Raw genomic sequence first — 20,697 nt, 5'->3', positions numbered from 1 at the left:
GGAGCGCCCATTTAATTTAAAAGACAATCCTTGCAGTGAACTCCCTACACCTGCTTTTGGCCCATTTGCCTCATACATGTTCTGTTCTATGTTACAAAGGTTAGAGGTAAAAATACAAAGTCCCCCCAAGCCCCTGCCTCGGTTACCCTGGATCGAGGGAACGTAGAAAGTGCTAAAACCCTCTACTGATGTCTCATATGGGTCCCAACACTCCTGTAGGCAGACTATATCCTGCTTTTCCATAAAAGTTAGGAATAGCTGGTCACGCGCTTTTTTCGAAAGCCCAGCAATATTCCAGGAAGATATCTTAAGCAGACAAAACCCCTCAGTGATGGGGCAGGGTTCTTCCTGCCTAAGTTGTGAGACCATGCCCTCTTGCAAGGCTTCGATCTCATTATCGAGTTGGGTCTTAGTCCTATCTACTGTACTCAGATATGGTTTTATGTTGATAATTTCAGTTATTGGCCCAGTTCCGTTCTCAGTCCGTGACCTGCTGGATTTTTCTGTTAACTGCTGGCTTAGCCGGTTTCCTCCACACGTGTCTTGCACTAGTATAATCTCTGACATCACGGGGTTAGTATTTTCTACTAGGGAAGGGACTTCATGGATCTTATGTCGGGGAACAGTGACTTCTAAAACCCCTGTGGTGACCTTTATTGGTCAATCGACCATGTCTAGATAGTCGAATCTGTTCCTCAAGGGAACCCCCTCCCAGTAATCAAAATGTGGGTTGCCTCTACTATGGTACCAGGGTCGGGAATTCCAGCCTCTATTCCATCCATTATTATTGTTATTCCTATTTCTGTTTCTATTAGTGTACCCCACCTGTGTCCAGGGCCAATCCTGAGCATCCTCCCATCCAGTTCTGTTTTCATAATTCGGGGTATTTAACGGAGGATAAAAAAAGGAAAGGCGCTGTACATCCACCCCCCCCCTTTTTTCAAGTGCTGACCAGGAAGAGATATAGTCAGCCATAGCAGGATCGTCACAGTTGACTATAACGCAGTCACCCTGTAAGCTTTTTTTAGTTTCCCCAATCCAAAACACTCTTCTAACTGAGTTGATTCTGCTATGATGCGATGGCTGTATAGGTCTATTTTGGCTAAGCCATTGCAGAACTTTGTTTCTCAGTGACCACTGGGGCTCATCCGCGCCCTCTGTTAGTTCTGAGACCCCTGTTAGGATAACAGTGAACGGGGTGGCCTCAGGTGGAAGATGGAATGGCCGTCTAGGTCTAGATCCCGTCCTCTGTTTCCCCTGGGCTTGAGAGGGCTGAGATTTTTGGAGTTTTTGTGTATTCTCCTTTAGGTTTGCTAGCTGAGTATTTAGGGCTACTAGGGCTGGGGTGGGTTGTGCGTTATCACTAGTGGTGACGAGTTGGCCCTTTCCCTCTGCAGTTTGGGGTTTAGGAGTATTTTGTGGATTCTGTTTGACATTTTTAGTGGTCTGGATGTTCCCTTCTTTATCTGGTCCACAGGACTTTGGGCAAACAGCTGGTGTTGTAGATGGTTGAGTTGATTTAGCCGATTTGGCCGGTTTACTTGGTTGTTTGGTCTTCCCCTCCCCCATGTCTAGGGTGCTAAGTGACTTCTGCATAAATGCAGGAGTATTTAGTTTGGCGAGTTGTTTTTCAATTACCCTTATGCTTTTCTCCAGGGGTTTCAGATGGTGTTTTAACAGTTCCCCCATGCTGTTTGTGAGAAAATCGTGTAGTGTCACACATGAGGTACAGGGTTTTTGTATGCCCCCTACTGCGCCTAGTGTATCTAGGTTCCCCAGTGGCGTGATGTTCCGTGGGGGCGTGTTTAGGATCACACTATTGGTTGGTGATGGTGTTTGCAACACTACGGTGTTGTTACTGTTTATGTTCAGGTTGCTGGGAATCCCACCATTTGGTGGAGCTAATAAATGCACATGTGGGTTCGACCCCTTATTTAACCTCTTAGGTATGGCGCCCTCCCTGGCCCCCGTGGTGTTTGATTCTGTGGCCATTTCATGATTATGTAGGGGTTGTAAATCTGGTGTTTTTTCCAGATCCTCCCTAAAATCAGAATCGGAACCTAGTGACAACTGTGTTGCTGACAAATCCACAGTGTTTGAAACTGTGTGAACTAGTGCACTTGTTGGATTCAGCAGGGGTATGATCGACCCCTTTTGTATAGGGGTTTGTGCTGAGGCCAGCGGGCCCATAGACGATCTTTTTCTGGCCATCTCCAATTCGTGAGACACCCGTCGATCTATCAATTGGATAGTATTGTCAATGGCTGCATTGGCCTTGTGTAGGAATAGGTCAAGTGGACCCGTTATATCGGTGGTTTTGTCTGTTTTTTTACTTCTAGTGACTCTGGACATAATTAAGCGCTCTGCGTCGCAGGGGCAATAACTTGTGGGTCGCAAGCAAAACTAGTGTCGCTGTTACAACTAGAATATGAGGTCCCACTAATTTATGACCACACAGAGCAGCAAGTGGACGGAGGGAAATGTAAACATGAAAACAAAAATAAAAATAGAAATACCATGGCCCAGTCCAGTCCTGCACAGTCTGTAACGGGCTGAAACGGGCCCGCCCTTGGCCCGGGCTTCGCCTCGCGCTTCTCCTCGCGCGCGTCCCGCGTTGCGTGAAGTATGGTTTAATTTAAAGGGGGGGTAAAAGGGCGTTACCGCCGGGGGAAGAGGCACCAGGTGGTGGAAGCAAAGGCTTCTGGTCCTCGCAGTCCCCCGGTGCAGGCAGCCAACTAGAGTGGGGTCTAGCGCACGCTGGGAGCTATTGGACACTCCGTCGATCAAGGAGGAGCTCCCACCAGCAGCGCGACCTCGAAAGGTTTCTCCAGGCAAGTTTGGCGCTAGTCCGCTTCCCAAACGTCCTTCAACGCAGCAGTAACTCGGATTTAGTGAGTGGCACCAATGTCTTTCCGTGATTATTTACAATCAATGTATACATATATATAGGCGTGGTCGATATACATGTCTTATGAATAGTTTGATTGTGCAATACTTTGTACGTATATGAAATAACTCTTTGGACACCCTACAGAACCCATTTTTCTTGATAAACTTTATACCCAGGTTCTGAGGGACACTGGGTCGCCCCTTTTCTTTGGATATCTAGTATGGATGTAAGCTTTCAGGAAAACTGCCAAATAATGCTTTTATAATTGGCTCAAGACTGTGGTGGGAACTATGCCGCTTTGGGAGCAATACTGAGAAGGGGAGAGTACCGCTGTCTACCAGAAGCAAGATAATTGAGTAATCGTGTACTCCGCCACCACGCCTACACCGAGAGCAGAGCTTGAGAGGGTCGTGCCAAGCCAAAATGCCCAACATACGCGCAAGGAATACTGACGTAAAAGACGCAATGCTAGTTAATACAGGTAGGAGGTACAGGAAACCAAGCTGTGCATTATCAGTAGTTACACTTACTCACAGTTAACCAGGGAGTGTCAGTCTGGCTCAGGGGGCTCTGAAGACGCCAGCGATTCCAATTTGGTAATAAAAGCATCCACGTCCCTGAAGCAGAAAAGGAGTTAAGTGAAATCAGAAACTGTATGGAGTGCTCGGATGGGATGAGAGGCAGAAAAAGACTGTGTGGTGTAGTGTCCAAGTGAGGAAAAAAAAGACCAATGGCATGACTTAGCACTCAAATATGACAATGAGGCACAGAAAACAGTGATGCTCCTGCTTCGATGAGGAAAAAGACAGGGTCCAGAGAGAAGACTCAGTGCCCCAGCAAGGAAATAGGAACAGCAGCAAGACAGAGAAGGCACACAGAGAAAGATGGAAAGGATGTAAATAATGCATCAGATCTCGCAGTGAAGTTATACACAAAATCTACAGTGTTTGAGACCCCAAACACAGACCAAAGACTAGAAAACGAACATTGAAAGGTCTACTGGCCACACTCTGCAAAGCACACTAAACATCTCCTACAGATCCACTAACCAAACATCCAACAACAATCATTTAGGAACAGGGAAAAAAATCCTGCCAGTGGGCATTCTAACCTCCACTGGGGAAAAGAGAACAAGTTACTCACTGTACTTACTCTGCACCTGTAGTCATTGCCCTGGTCTTATGGGATGTCAGGTCTGACAAGCTTCAGCACAGAGAGTATTTCCCCAGCTCATGTACAGCCCAGCTATGCCCACGCCCTGAACCCAACAACGCCTGCCTGCATCCAGGGTCCCAATCCTCAAGCTTTATCAAGAAGGTGGGTGAAAGCGACTTAGATGGGAGAAAGATGAAGATGGGAAGCTTCCTTGAAAGTGGAAGCGAACACTGCAGGAGAAAGTCAAAGAAGCAGATGCACAGATGTGGGTTGGAAGGTTGAGATGTGGGGCTGTGAGAAGCGACAAGTCATTTCAGAGAGGAGTCGAAGTGCCCTCTGGTATATTTCATTTCAGGGAGGTGCAGAAGACATCAATGTACCTCATTTCAGAGAAGTGCAGAAGTGGCCAGAGGTAGATCTCATTTCAGAGATGTCTACATATGGTCAGAGGTACATCTCCTTTCAGAAATGTGCACAAGTGGCCAGAGATATATCTCACTTTCGAGATATGCAGAAGTGCCCAGAGGCTAGCCAAGGCACAGTGGGTCCTAGGATCTTAACTTTGCTCTCATCATCCTAACCCCATCCCACCCTAAACCAAATGCTTGATTCATCAGTCCTAGTCAGAAAGGGAGTGTGTTGGAAAAAACTATAGAACGTTAGAGCCTTCAGCAGTGTTTTAACACTGGAGTTGCCCGAGCCCTGCATGCACTGGTGGTTTTGGGGATGGGGGAGTTAAAGAGTCCATCAGCAAAAAACAAAGGGGTCTGTCCCACTACATCTTGCAGACCCTGTGCAGTCTTAGATGTTCCCTAGTGAGGGGAGTTTACATGGTGAACTAACGTGTCACTCTCTGGCCCCAGTCAGTGCAGCCATTAACTCTGCCCCGTATTACTGACAGTCTCCAATCTGTAACCGAGGATGTATACAAGCAGAAAGCACAGAAGGTCATTATTCCAACTATGCTCAGCTGTTTCTTAATATATGCAATAGAGGGTGGATGCTAATTCTTTACGCTAAAGTATAGATCTGCTAAGGGGTCCACAAGGACACACAATTTCTGTAGTGCGCTTCCAGTGTAGATACTGCAGAGCTGGAGGAGACTACTAATTACAGAGTCATAGAAGCTGATGGAGGCAACAAATGAGCAAATAATGCATGGGACTGGGACTTCCCCTAGAGTTCAGCGCGCTTCTGTACGATAGTCCTCCGTGAAGCTCCAGTCGGGCCGAGAGGGACTTGCTGCAGTCATGACTGAACCTGAAGTGAACCCCAAAACCTATCCTTTAGGAGATGCCCAGCTAAACAAGACACTTCCGGACCTGGTACAGCTGGCTGCCAACTACAAGCAGTTGCGCAAGGGCGCCAACGAAGACACGCAAACCCTGAACCGTGGCGTTGCTGAATTCATTGTGATGGCAGCTGACGCAGAGCCCTTGGAGATCATTTTGAATCTACCGTTGTTGTGTGAAGACAAGAATGTGCCGTACGTCTTTGTGCGCTCCAAGCAGGCGCTAGGCAGAGCCTGTGGTGTGTCACGGCCGGTCATCGCTTGCTCCGCCACAATTAAGGAGGGCTCCCAGCTCAAACCACAGATTCAGTCTGTACAGCAAGCCATTGAGAGACTGCTTGTGTAGAGTTGTTGCTCACTTAGCCCCTCACTGTACCACGTCCTTCATTGGCTAAAGACTTCTAGCTTATCCCTGCACAAGGGATATTTTTTGGGGAAAGCTTATTGCTTTGTTTTTCCAAACTTTATTTTCAATTGCTCAATGATTGGTTGTCCTGCATTTGTTCCAATAATACTTACTTGACATGTTTTAAAGTTTGTCTTGAGCATTGTGGTGGAACACAGCTAGCTTGATTGCTTGCTTAGCAGTTCCATGAAATCTGTGTTGAATGTCCGACACTGTTCATGTGTTTTGCCAGCTGATGTAACGGGTAGCAACTGCTGCCTGTAAACATCTGTATACTGATTAATCAATGGTATAGTTTTATAATAAAACTGTGGATTAATCAATGGGACTGGGAGACCTTAAGTCTACCCTCGCAAAATATGTGTCCCGGATATAACTGAGAGAGTAAATTAGAAAGCTGGCAACAGTGCGCAGGACAACACTTAGAGTAGCGCATATGCAGTATTGAGGTAGTTGAATACAGTGTCGTGAACAACTTGGGTACTAAAGATATCCTCAGTAGATTAAACGAGGGATCCAGCAAGCGTAGATTGTGGGGAAGCCATTTGGCCCCGAAAGGCCAGGCTGAAGCAACAGCATGGACAGTAGCTTGCATAGGATATTTCTGGCTTGTCCAGAGGCACAAATGTGTCCTCGAGGTTTTGGTGAAACATTGGGAATTGCTGAATTATCTGATTAATGGGCAAAACAAGGCACAAAATCAAGTATTATGGATTTCCAGAGGAGTAAACTATATATACAGCACAATGCCAGTGTAGATAGAGATGTCTTAGAAACAATCAGTGACTTGTGCTTGGGTAGGGTTCGAGACCGTAGCCACACTGACTGGCACCTGGTGTGAAGGACATCACGTAAGCTGTGAAAGAGCAGAATGCGTTTCTTAACTCTTTAATACTTGGATACCCTTCATCCATGATATCGAATAAATGAGGCGGTATAGCTAAACAGGCTATGGACATCGAGGACGGTAGCCCTGGGGGTTTCGCATGGCTGTGCGTCTCATTGAATGGATATATGTATGCCTTACAAGGCTTCGTTCCTTTTGGAAACTCGAAAACAGTCAACACAAACCTTAAATACCAGGATTGCTACAACTTTTCTTAACACAATGGGAAGGGAGAAGTAACAGCTGGTTAGAGATAATAAGTGGTAATTGGCAATACCACGGAAAATAGGGCAGAGGAGCACAAACGAAGCCGAAACATAATAAAAATGAAATTTGGAAATTGTTCTTAAACCATCTATTAAACCATCAAGCTGACTATGTAATGTTTTTATTTAAGGAAAGCAAAATGTGTTGGTGAGCTCTACGATGAAGAGCCTGCATTTGATTCACACAAGGAAGAGAAAATAACCAGCTCTCAGAGCGTGACCCAGACTTGCTGCTTTTTTGGGAACCTAGGTCAGTGAACTAAAAGGATCAGGAAACAAATGCGGTGAGTGGAACAATGAAATATGTCGTAATAACCCTCACTGCCTTGTTCCCAAAGTGCTAAAGTACCCAAACTTTCAAGGAAAAAGGACATGTTCTTATAGAATACACAACCCTATAGGGCAACTGGAAAAATCTGATACAACAAAGGCCTCTAAGGGGAAAACAGGGATCTCAAGATCATGTTGAAGTCGAGCCAGAGGAAATGAAAGAGAACGACAAATATGCGTGCTACTCGACTAAAGCGCTTTGATGCCTCATCAGGGGTAGTAAGCGCTATATATAAATCCAATTACTCTATTTCAGCAACAACTTTAAATACATGAACAACAGAGGCTGCACAAACTACTACTAAAACAAACAAACCCTCTTAGGGTACCTATGATGCGTACAACTTCAGTATTAAGATCTAGCCTTTGACCTGGACTAATAATCTTGCCTCTGTTTTGTGTGTGCTCCACCCATGCACTTGCTGTTCAGATCCCAGTTTAGATGAGTGTGGTGATCGACAACAATGATTCTTTGAGATGCAGGGGATCTATGGTTTTCTGGAAATGGAACACATACTAACTGGAGACCCAGATGAATACTTAGTGTATGAAGAGAAAAAATGTGCGATGAGACCACCTCAGATGAGGGTGATGGATGGATATGTTATGACATATCTGACATGAAAAAAAGGAAAACAGTATGCTACGATGTTGTGTCTAGTTCCAGAATTTGTAATTAAGGCAAGCAAAAGATTTCAGCTGAGCCGGAGTGTGGAAAATTGGGCTGTTAGTTGACTGGGGTGCGAGTCCTGGTCAAGCAGAAACCACAATCCTTGTGGGGTTGAGGCACAACCCTATCTGTGCTCAACCCTCTGGTAGCTTGGCACAAAGCAGTCAGACTTAATTTATAGGCAATGTGAAAGAATTTGTGCAAAACCTCAAACTGTAATAAAGTGAAAAACACAACACAAAAAGGTCCCCACACCAAGTTAAACAAATAGAGCTTTCTTTAATAAATACAAGACCAAAACAACACAAATCCAATTAGTAAAAACGTACCTATTAATTTTAAAGGTTTTAGTGAAAACAGCACCAAAAACCACAAAGTGCCAACTGTAGATATCTGGTTGTGACAGACCGGGACAAAGTAACAAGTTCAGGCCGACCGCAATGTAGCGTGGGCCGGCTACAGGGACCCAGTTAGGCTGCCGGAACAAAGCACCCTAAATCCTGGTTTGCGGATTGTTGCTCAGATCTACATCGAAGATGCATTACTCAGCCGAAACGATGCCTTGGTTCCGAGATGCGGCAAAGCTGCGATACGAGGGTTGTGATGTGAAATCCAGCGCCGGGCATGCAGTGCACAGTTGGGTAGATGTGTCGATTCCAAAGAGCTAAGAGGCTGCAATTTTTAGGCTGCCGTCGACGAGGGATGCGAGGGCCTACGCCAAGGATGAGTTGCGCAGTGGTGGTTCTGAAGGAGGTTGCGGGATGTGGCGGTGATGAGTCTTTGCAACGGGTCCAATCCACACAGCAGCAGCGATGCATCAGCTCTGCTCGGGTTTGTGCGGCAGAGAAAATGCATCGGCTCTGCTGGATCCACAGAGGTTGGCAAGCAACTTAGGCAGACTTCCAAGGGTCCAAGACTGGGGTGGCACCACTTGCAGGATAGATTCATAGAGTGCAGGTGCAATGATGCTGGAAGCCTGTTATGTCCCTGAGGCTTCAGATCAGGAGGCCAGCGAACTAGCTCTTGGAGTCACTCTGGGCTCAAGAGATGCAGATCCAGTCCTTCTCACCCAGGCAAGAGGACAGCAGTTGGTTCAGTACAATATCACATGAATTGCCTGTATTGCCGAGGGGCCTTGCATTGCAGCGACTCTAACCGAACCCTCCGGCGCATCGATAAGGCGAGAGGCGCCTTGGCTTCTCTCTACCGAGCTCGGCCTCATCTGCCCCAGCCAGGGCCCTGGACTGGTGCTGTGTATTCCCTGGGGCTTGGCCAGGTGGCGATTGGCTTCTCTCTATGAGAGCTTATGGGGACGCGGGCCTGCACAGTAGATCAGAGCACGCAACCATCAACTGACGCAGTCTCCCCTGGCTGGAAGGAGCCGCAGACCCCCTTACAAGCTGTCCTACTGTCATTCCCTGTGTCCGGCAGGGTCCCCAACTAGGAGTGGCGCTGCCCCGGCCACCCCAGACATAGAAGCGGCGACACCGCGCCAGCGTTGTGGAGAGAGGGCCCAGCGGAGCGCTACAGTGATACACCCTGCCTCTGCCGTACGGTTTGTCATGTAGTGGCTGGGGGGTGGGGGGTGGGGGGAGAGGAGCCTGAGTTGGAGTGCTAGAGGCAGTATTCGCTCCGCCGGACAATTTTCCTTGTGGCTCCCCTGGGGCCCCTTCATTAGTGGATCTCAGCGCGCTTAGCCTCTAGCCCGGCAGCGGACCAAACCTTCGCAGTGGCCATGGTGGCCCCCAAAGGCAGAAAGGAAAGGTCTGTCAAAGAGCTCCTGCTTAAATCCGCTCAGGTGTCGGAGCGCCATACGAGCCTGGGGCGTGCGGACGAAATGGTGACATCGAGGCCCTCGTGGCAGGCATGTTCCGCGCCATCCTGGGAGAGCCCCCGGAGTTTCCGGTCAAGTTGGACCGTACTCATAAAGTAGGCCCCGCCCCTCCGTTGGACATTCTTACTTGCGTTCATGACTACAAACTGAAGGAGAGGATTCTCCGTGAGTCTCGGCGGAACCCAGACTTCACCTACCAGGGGCAGAAACCCACCCTATCCCAGGATGTAGCCTCGTCTATGCTACTCAAGCACAAGTCATTTCGGCCACGCTCCACCTGCGAGACTCTGGCATAAAGTACTCCTAGGGGCTGATTTTCTCATACAAGGGGGAACTGTGCCAAATTGGTGCGCACCCGTCGACGCCAGAGCAGCCACGGCTGGACAACTATTAAGCCCCCGGGTTCTGCGGCACGCCCGGTCTCTGTCACCATGGCCAAGGAGAGGCAGGCTGTGCTATCTTGCAGGGGCATCATCGGAATAAGGCAGCACATCCCACACTTGCTTCTCAATTCTTGGAGAGCGTACCCTCGCTCTCGGCTGATGGAGTTAAAAAGGATTTTGGCGGGTCCACAGGTTGGAACGGGGAGCTTTGGGCCACAGGTACCCTCTTTCCTTTCTCCCTAAGAGCAGAACGCTCTGGACATTTAATTTGACTTTTTGCAGCACTTTGTGTTTTGGTTCATTATGGGGTTTTGTTTTTTTCAATGTTGGACTCTCCTCCCCCCTGCTGGGTTTTATTGTGCGCGCATAGGACGGCACTCTTTGCATGCGGTAGGTGACTCCATAGGTTCACATTGGCTCTTAGATGCGCATAGCTTAGCTGCCCTTTACACAAACGCAGCGTCCACCCCTTCCTCTGGAAGTGAGGAGTGTTAAGATAGTGACATTGAATGTAAAGGGGCTCAACAACCCAGTTAAACGCTGGGCTATCCTGTCGTACTTGGAAAATTATGGGGCCCATTTCTGTCTACTGCAGGAGATCCACCTGTTGTCAAGCGATACTTATAGAATGCGCTCCACGGCCTTCCTGCAGCAGTACTACTCTTGAATACGCGGGGTATAGATGTAGCAAACGCCTTCCGCGATTTTTAGGAAAAGTTGTGCACTGCACAGTCTTTGCCACCCATAACCGTTCTAACTACTGTCAGGGCAGAACACATTCCAAGCTGACAGCCGACCAGGTAGCGGCCCTAGACAGCCCCATTACAATTGAGCAAGTTATTTCGGCCATAGCTCGACTTAAACGCCTCAAATCCCCCGGCCCGACGTCTTTACTGCCCTTTTTTACAAAACCTTCTGCTCGCTTGTAGCCCCAATCTTGGTGCAACTTTTCAATGCCATTGACGGCACTAGGGGGCTCCCGCCCACCATGCTCCTGGCATCAGTAGCAGTCCTGCCCAAGCCCGGTAAAGACGCTAGACTCTGCGCCTCCTATAGGCCAATATCTCTCTTGAACATTGACTTCAAGATCCTCACGGTGATCCTTGCGACCAGACTGGGGCCAATGATGCCGGGCTTGATAGACCGGGATCAAGCTAGATTCGTTGCGACACGGCAGTGCAGCGACAAAACAAGACGGCTACTGCATCTCTTGGACAAATCCCACCGTCAAACGGAGGAGTGTGTTTTCCTGTCAATAGACGCTGAGAAGGCATTTGACAAGGTCCACTGGCCCTTCCTGGAGACCGTTTTGGAGAGGTTTGGCTTTGGACGTCACTTCCGCCAATGGGTTTTTAGCGGCTACAGTAGTCCCTCAGCCACAGTCCGAGTCAATGGCTTTACTTCGGCCCCTTTTCCAATAGCCCGGGGAACGCGGCAGGGTTGCCCGCTTTCCCCATTATTGTTCGCTTTACATGGAGCCCTTGGCCCAACGGGTCAGGGAGAACAAGAATATTTGGGGGATCCTGTTCGGGGGAGGGAGTGGGGGGGGGGGGGAACAGCACACCATTAGCCTCTACACGGACGATGTTGTCGCCACACTAGAGTCTCCTCACATCTCCGTCCCGGCGTTTCTGTCTGAACTAGACGCATTCGCAGCAGCCTCCGGATTTAAGGTCAATGTGACCAAATCCCAAACACTGGGCTTCTCTCTGAAGCCGGCCATTATTACCGCTCTGACCCACGCATGCCCTATTTGGTGGGATCAAAAGGCTACGCCCTACCTGGGGATCTCGCTGGCTTTATCTATTTCGGAGATGACGTCTTTGAACTATTCCAGATTTCTGCAACAGAAGAGGCAGGAGCTCAAACGTTGGCGGCAGTTCAATCTTTTGTGGTTGGGTAGGGTAGCAGCTCTTAAAATGAGCATACTTCCTACAATTCTCGATCTCTTTCAAACCCTCCCAGTGGACCCCACCCCCCCAGGGCATTATTAAGCAGCTGCAATCCAAATTCAACGCCTTTGTATGGGCGGACAAGAAGCCGCAAATTAATAGGGCCCTGGGTTTTCGATCACACGAGGAGGGGGGTTGGGGTTCCCGATTACAAAGCGACGCAGTTGTGGACTCTCATGAAGTGGGCTCATCCAGAATCTGAAAAGAGCTGGCTCTTCATGGAACGTGCACTAGCAAACAAGGCCCTCTGGAAGGTCCCCTTTCTTCGCAAGGCCTCCAGGTCCCCGGGGCTATATGGCTCTCCTGTGGCTCACGCCACACTGAAAGCCTGGGATGCGACCGCGCTTCGCAGTGGTCTGACAACCTTTCCCTCGCCTCTCACCCCTATTACTGAGAATCCGAATTTCTCCCCGGGCCTTGACTGGGAGGCATTTCGCCGGTGCGACACAGCTGGCTGTAGGTCGGTGGGGCACTTCTTTGACCTGGAGGGCCCCTGATCCTTTGAGGACGTTAAGTCAGACTCTCGCATGCCTGAAACGGAACTCTACCACTACTTACAAATACGGCACTTGGCCCTGCAACCCCAAATCCGCCCAGGAGCAGGGAGGTTTCTCACTCGGTACGAGCGCTGGGTGCTGTCGAAACAATCTACAAAGCAGCTAATCACAGAACTCTACCACATCCTGGGTCCTCCGGAACCGGCGGTTAAGTCCGCAGGCCAAAAGTGGTGGGAGACTGAGCTAGGGCAGACCCCGACGCCTAAAGAATGGACTGATATCTACTATAGAGCCCGACATTCAACGCGTATCACATCTAGCATTGAAACAGCTACTAAAATCATGACCTATTGGTATCTTACACCCTCCCGACTTCATAATAGCGACCCTGACAGTTTCCCTACTTGATGGAGAGGGTGTGAAGCCGAGTGTACTCTCTTGAATTTGCTCTGGGAATGCCCTAATCTCACTGCCTACTGGTCGCAAGTGCTGGACAAGATTGACAGCCATTTTGACACCACACTACTGCACTTTCCTGCATATGTGGTCTTGGGAGTGTTTCACAGGCTTACCTATCCCTCAAGTCCCACAAGGGCACGCAAATGGGTATAGCACTAGGGGCAGCTCTACAGAACAAACTGGGGGACAGATAATACACCGACGATACAGGGAAGGTTGCACCGCCTTTGGTATATCCTTGGCACGCAGAAGTTAAAGTAGCTAAAGTGGAGCTAGGCATCATCACTGGAGGAGTTTTTCCCATAGCATGTTTAGGGAGCACAGTCTAACGAAAGAGGCAATATTTTATTTATTCTAAATGGGAATGCAGTAGAAGGTTGTAGAACATCCTATATACATATTAAGAATGAAGAGTGACCAAACATGGGCTATGCAGTTGAAAAAAGCACACTGCATAAACAAATTCTTTATTGGTATCAGAGGTGATTGTAAACACTTTATTTGTATCTTAACCCGTTGCATACGTCGGACGAGCGGGAGCCTTCCGACACAAGTGCTAATGTGCATCGGACGGCTCCCGCGCGACGCCATTGAACAGGATCTCTTTTTCTCCCCAAAACCTCGGGAGCTGGGGGAAGACCTTTCCCAGCTCCTGAGCCACCCCCCCCCCTGTGGTTTCTAGGAAATGACGATCAGGGCACGCGTTGCCCTGACGTAATTTTATAGAAACCGAAACTGCTTATAGGCTCATTTCAGTTTCACTTTCTATGTGCTCAGGGGGCTATCTCACCACAAGTGCGGTGTCATTTTACTCGGGACACTCAGGAGAATGCTTTGCGGTAGGACATTTGTGCCGGTACAGTGATTCCACACAAAAAATATGTGGAAAATTAGGTTTTTTCAGCTATATTTGAGGTTTGCAGGGGATTCTGGGTAGGGAAATGTTGGGGGACCCACGCAAGCCATACCTTGCTGGACTCCCCCAGGTGTCTAGTTTTCAGAAATGTGTGGGTTTGGTAGGTTTCCCTAGATGGCTGCTGACCCCGGGGCCAAAAAACTCATGGGACCCCCCTTGCAAAACCAGGTTGTTTTGTGATAGGTAATTTTGATGTCCCTCAATAGGTTTTAGGCCCTTGCCCGTCGCGGGTACTTGACCCACCCACACATGTGAGGTACCATTTTTCTCGGAAGACTGTGGGGAACGTGGGGTGGGTGGAATTTTGTGAATCCATGCAAATTCCAGAACTTTCCACCATAGAAATGTGAGGAAAATGTGTTTGTTGTGACAAATTTTGAGGATTCTGGGTAACAGAACCTGGTGAGAGCCAGTCAAGTCACCCCATCCTGGATTCCCCTGGGTGTCTTGTTTTCAAAAATGTATAGGTTGCTTGGTTTCCCTAGGTGCCGGCAGAGCTAGGGTTCAAAATCTACAGCTAGGCACTTTGCAAAAAAAAGGGTCAGTTTTCACTGTAAAAATAAAGTGTGTCCATGTTGTGTTTTGAGCTGTTTCCTGTAGCGGGCAGTAGGCCTACCCACACAAGTGAGGTACCATTTTTATCTGGAGACTTAGGATAACACAGAAATGTAGAGCAACTGTTATTACCTATTGACTTTCGATGCATTTCTGCCTTCCAAATGAAAGACAATGTGTAAAAAATAAGTCTTTTTGAAAAATGACCTATAATTCTCATGCTAGTTTGGGTACTCACAATTTCGGAAATGTGCAAATATCTACTGTTTCCAAACTCTATATTTTGTTTCAATTTCAGAAATACATAGGTGTCTTTCATATTGATTTTTCCATGTATATATTTTCCCAAATTAATTGCTATATACCCGGTACATGCTAAAAAAAACATTGCAAGACCCTGGCTCTGGGTTCGTCGGGTTATTGGTGAACCTACAAGTCCTATATATCCACACAACCAGAAAGGTCCAGCGAATGTAACAGTATACTGCTTTCAAACAGCAGTCATAATTAGAAGAAGTTACAGGTGAAAACGTTGACACAAATGGCTGTTTTTATCAACAAATTTTCAATTTGTGTCTATATTCAACTGTTAGTTTCTATAAAGAAACCTTGAAGGATCTACACAAATGACCCCTTGCTGAATTCAGAATTTTGTCTACTTTTCTAAAATGTATAGTTTTCCAAGATCCATTATTGCTTTCATACCCATTTTTACCATTCACTGGAAGGAGGTTGAAAGCACAAAAAATAGCAAAAATAGGCTATTTCCCAGAAAAATGCCAAAACTGTGTAAAATATTTAGGTTTTCTGACAAAAGTCTGCTTGTCCCTGAAAGCTGGAAAGATGGCGATTTCAGCACCACAACCCCTTCGTTGATACCATTTGCAGTGAAAAAAACAGACGCTTTCATCTGTAGCCCTTTTTCCCCCATTTTTAAAAAAAACCCACCATATTTATCTGTATTTTGGCTAATTTCTGAGTCCCCTCCAGGGAAATCCACAAATCCTGGGTACCTTTAGAATCCCCAGGATGTTGGAAGAAAAGGACGCAAATTTATTGTGGATACCTTATGTGGTCAAAAATTTACAGGGGCCCAAGTGCGAACTACCCCAAATAGCCAAAAAAAAGGCCTAGCACAGGGGGGAAAAGGCCTAGCAGCAAAGGCGTTAAATTGAAGGCATTATGGTTAAAAGGCATACTACTCTTTCATATACAAATATGTATATTCACTTTACTTCCTAAATTGAAGCCCTTCTAGCCTGCTTTGTTGCAGTGCCAGTTCCGGTCCCGGTCCCCCTGATGGTTTGGTGGCTGAATGGTGGATCAAGGAGAGGTGAACCTCATGGCCATTAGCAGTCTCTTTGTTGCCATCCTGTGGTGATCCTGACACTGAGTGCAATGGCGGTTCATATACTAGGTTTACTGATTGCATTCTTCAGCAATTGACTTGGTGCTGGAGGCTACACATGATGCACTCTGGAAGCAACCCATGTCTTCCTGATGGTTGAAATGATGCTGCACAAGCGGTGGTGCTACCCTTGTGATCACTGGTGGCAGTGTCTGGTGGCTGTGGATGCTCTCTCTTTCTGTGCTGGCCAGGCGTGTGGACTAAATGACTGTTACGAACTAGCTGGTTAACTCTTGGGAAGGCAGTGGTGTCCATCTTGATTCGAACTACAAACTCAGTGAGCCTAGCCCATCGTTCATGCTTAACTGGGTCACACTGGCTAGGTATTCGAGCGCCAGCCTTCTTCAAGGCTGACTAAGTGCATTGAAGGCGAACATAAAGTGATTCAAGCCTAAATATCAATATTTGACCGGCAGGGTTTGTGAGGGAAGCCTTTTACCATTGGTGACTTAAAATTCATATTTCCAGTGTACTCATTACAGCCATTTCGTTTTCATTTCTTGACCATTTCTGAAACATGGCTCAAAAACAACTTTGTAACTGACATCCGCAACCTTCTTCCACTTAACAACAACATCCTATCTAGAAACAGAGCCACACCAAGGAGGGATAGCCAAGGTACACGACTCTCTCCTATTCAAGGTTATCAATGGTGCATCTGTTCACTCCTTTGAGCATATCTTAACCAAAGAGGTCCTCCCCTCCATCTCTTCCATGATCTGTGCGGTCATTTACCGCCTATTTAGCAAACCCTACTGTGAAGCAATCACATTAACATCTTTGATGATGTGCATATCTGGACTGATGATCCTGCAAACACCTATGCCCAAACCTTTTTAAAGGACGTGGATGCTATTGGTGTAACCGAGCAGATCAGGGAACCAACTCAGGAAGGTTGCCATAGCCTCTAACGCTCGTTCACCTTTTCCTCTAAAATCAACTTGCTCGTAATTGAACACCTGTCTTGCTCAGATCACTTCCTAATCAAATTCACCTTTGACATCGTGACAACCAAGGCACGCAAGGCTGGACAGAACTCCAGCCCGGGCAATTTCATGGAAGAACCTTAATAAAATGAAGCTGAATCTCTGACTACTGAATAGGCAAACCCTTGGAAAGGTGTCTAAAGCCAAACTGCCAAACAAATGATTAGCCTGCAGACCATTTGCCAAGGAGTCTGAAGCAATATGTGCTAGGTCTAAAAATGACTCTTACCAATCTCACATCAACTCATCCAACAACTACACCAAGGAGGTTTTTCAAATCTTTAATGAGATAATATCAGCTGGTGCCCCCAAAAATGACTTTTCCCTTTATCCTAGACTCTGGGATCACCTCCTGTCATTTTGCAAGAACAACACCGACTCCCTCAGGTCACATACTATGGACTCCAGTGCGAGATCTTCTGCACATGACTCTCAATCCACCATTGATACCGCTACAGGACTTGAGTCAACTCCATCCCTTCAACCCAATGTCCTTACATTACTGGAGCTTGTTTCAGGGACAGAATTAAAAGTTAAAAACATTTGGTCCTCATTCAAGAAGTGATCACCATTATGGGATGTAATCAGTGCCAAAGGCATTAACCTGGGTCTACCTGCAGTCGTACTGATTACATGCCTTGTAAATAGCTCCCTAGATAGTGGGATAATCCCCCAGGACATCAAAATGCAATTATTACACACATGCTAAAGAATCAAACTGCAGATCCCAGCTACTTGGCAAATTAGAGATCAGCCTCCAGGCTCCCCTGTGTTGCTAAGGTTGTTGAAACAGTGATCTCTGACACCTCTGTCATCTGGAGAGCAACAGCATCCTGAATGATCCCCAATCAGGATTTAGGCCAAGAAGAAGCACCAAAACACACTTTTAAACAGGAATTCTGCAAAGCCTGCGATCTAGGCCATCCTTGTGCCCTGATACTTCTAGATCTCTCAGCCGCAATTTCATATCGTAATATACGATATGCTAAATGTCATCAATTATAGCGTGCATTAACAACACTGCACTAGTATCACTCAATTGATTCCTTCACAACTGCACGCAGAAAGTCAAGTTGGGCCCCTTCCTCTCCAAAACTGCTGTGCTGCAACTCGGGGGTCTCCGCATTGTTTACCATCTTATTTAATATCCATCCTGACTTCCTATAATATTGAGTAAACAGGACTCCTGCTTTTTGGGATGTTCAGCCCATCCTCCTTCTCCCTCCCCCGACAAAGCCCTGGGTCCCACCCGCATTACTGTGAACCCAGTCCTAATTTGAGTGTGATCTTATTCTTTAACAGTGTTTTATCATTCTTATAGTGGATGAACTCAGTCTGTAAAACTGCATGTTGCCATCGCCAACGACTGCAAGGGATTCTGCTGTTCCTTACTTTTTCCCAGAAAATCACTTTGGTGGTGGCAGTTCTCCAATCCAGCCTGGATTGCTGGATAGCAGTAAACTAGTCCGCATAATAACATCTTTTTGTTTCAATACAAATTGGTACAATATACAGCCCAGTTAAGCACCGAGCCCTAAAAGCGGTTATAAAGTAACAGTGTTACTATGGAAATAAATAATTTAGAACATAACCAGATGAATACTATTTATAAGTCCTGAGGTACAGCAGCTAGCAGACGTCATCGTGGCACACTATTGTCTAGATGCTTCATCGCATTGTACATAATATCTACAAAGTTGCCAAATCTCGCGAGGTCCGATGGCCGGCTGGTGTGAAAGCAGTAGCTCAAGGCCTCTTTGCAGGTTGTGATTCCATGATTTAAAAACATTGGTCTCAATAAGGTGCGGCATGCAGTTAGGAATACAGGGCAGCAGCATAAAAGGCGGAGCAGGGTTTCACTACCATAGCCACAGAACCTGCAAGGTGTTGGCCCAGGACTATTTTGACAGCTTGATCGGTATTCAAATATTGGTAAGATCAATAGTCTGGCTCGTAATATGAGATGTCTGCAGTTTATGTTTTATGCCTGTTTTAGGTAGAGCTGCATCTTTGGTAATGCATTAGTGCAGTAATAGATGCTTGTGACGCTGCAAATGTTAGCCATGTCCAAATTCACAGATACACCCATCACCTGTTTTTTTACAATCAGTTTATCAGAATGGTAGGAGTTGATTGAAATTAGCGTCTCCCGGTCGATATGAAGTGAATTGACCGAAGTGGTTAAATATTTTGCCGAGGGATTACTAGAAGCCCTAAATAGCACAGCAAGTGCATTCTTTAGGATTCCTGGGATGGCTGCAGCTAATGAGTGATAGTATTTGATGAATAATGCCAGGCATTCCAGATCTTGCCCGTTCAAGCCAAACTCCAGCCGGAGTACCAATTGTCGCATGTAGTTAGAAAACTTGAAGAATCTTCTGTAAGCTTTACATTGTAGTTTATCTAGAGCGATGGAAAGTTTCCCTGAAAAAGATTGGTGGCCACAGGTGATGGATGGCAATAACTTTGCCTCGTTACTTTCAAGATTGCTTCAGCGGAAGGGATCTGAAGAGGATGATATAAATTTGTATACTGCGTATGTGACCGCTGCTGCTTTCTTTCCTAGGTATAGTAAATGTATGTTGACATTGCCTGTTTCTACGAACCATACGCCTAGGTAATTATATTTAGGCATGTTTACAAATGTTTGGTGTCAGAGTTTCCAGGTCTGCTTGGAATTGTATTTATATTTACCAAAGATCATGACCTTAGTTTTCGAGGCATTTGCAGTCAGTTAGCTCCTTTGATTATGCAAGTGCAGCTGGTCCAGTGCACGTTGCATGCCAATTTTAGTGTGGTCTAGAATTATTAGATCGTCTGCGTATTGTAAGATTGAAAGGCAGTGAGAACCGATTCTGGGTGGTACAGATCTAGTTTTTAGGTCTCGCCTAGCGACACAGCGCACGCGATGCTCGCTTGAGAGATCTATTGTCGTTGGTTTTGCTTCGGAAGCGGGGTGGAAGCTGCACCCATGCTCTTCATTGGCGCGTATCAAAAAAGAGCTCGCTTTTGATTGCAAGGGAGGCATGTTTGTTCCCTCCCTGTTTGCCGTGCCTGCCCGAACAGTAGATGTACACGCGCACGGCATCTCTTTTGCTCGCGGCATTTCAGGCATTGTATCAGTCCAGTCATGATACAGTTTGCTGCACGCCAGCCCGCCGTTCATTGACTCTGTAGCATCGATCCATTAGCAGGGCTTTCCTTGATGTTCTGTTCCTAAGACGCTTGTCCTGACACTTGCATCATCGCTCTGATTGCAGCGCGTGGGTGGCAGTGAAAGTCTCTCGTTTAATCGTAGGTGGACTGGTCTTGACCATCATATGGATGCTAGGCGTTAAAGACCATCCCGTCCGGACGACGGCATTACGAGGAAAAACATGATTTAAAAATACCTTACATCGGGTTCGCGCAGCAGCATGCACCCCTGTGGGCGCTGTCTGTCAGTCCTCACTGCCCAGGGAACCAGGTAATAATCAGCAGGGAAAATACGAGTTTTCTTCTTTGGAATAGTGTAGATGGATTGTTTTTTAACCTTTTGTGACGAGCACCAAGATAACTTCGAGTGAACTCAGCGTGCTATAAATATGATAATTAAATACATGCCACATTTTATTTCAATGGGGACATGCATGTGCTGTGTCCGATATCTCTGCAATGAGGCTATTCATCTTGTGTTCAATGTCACTGCAGTGGAGACATTTATTTTAGGTGTTTGATGTCGCTGCAATGGGGACATTTATTTATCGTTTGTTCGATGTCACTGTAATCGGGATTTTTATTTAAGCTGCCACATTTTATTATAATGGTGACATT

At 46.8% G+C, this 20,697-nt stretch overlaps 1 protein-coding gene and 1 pseudogene across 11 annotated transcripts in view; one reads left to right on the top strand and one right to left on the bottom strand.

Moving 5' to 3' along the window:
- The window catches only part of PROSER3 (proline and serine rich 3), a 185,719-nt gene that overhangs the window by 7,616 nt on the left and 157,406 nt on the right, over positions 1-20,697 (bottom strand). For 3 of the 11 annotated variants that reach the window (XM_085615929.1, XM_085615922.1, XM_085615928.1), the window contains one exon: positions 3,421-3,507. The exons of 6 other annotated variants lie outside the window; for them this stretch is intronic. In XM_085615929.1, the coding sequence (XP_085472055.1) occupies positions 3,421-3,507 (87 nt within the window). The remainder of the gene's footprint in view (positions 1-3,420; positions 3,508-20,697) is intronic. 2 more of the 11 variants (XM_085615930.1, XM_085615924.1) reach the window with 1 other exon arrangement.
- LOC146809122 (NHP2-like protein 1 pseudogene) lies at positions 5,233-5,700 on the top strand (annotated as a pseudogene).

Source organism: Triturus cristatus, chromosome 7, assembly GCF_964204655.1.
Source record: "Triturus cristatus chromosome 7, aTriCri1.1, whole genome shotgun sequence".
Lineage (NCBI taxonomy): Eukaryota > Metazoa > Chordata > Amphibia > Caudata > Salamandridae > Triturus > Triturus cristatus.
This window is presented reverse-complemented; position numbering and strand designations above follow the sequence as displayed.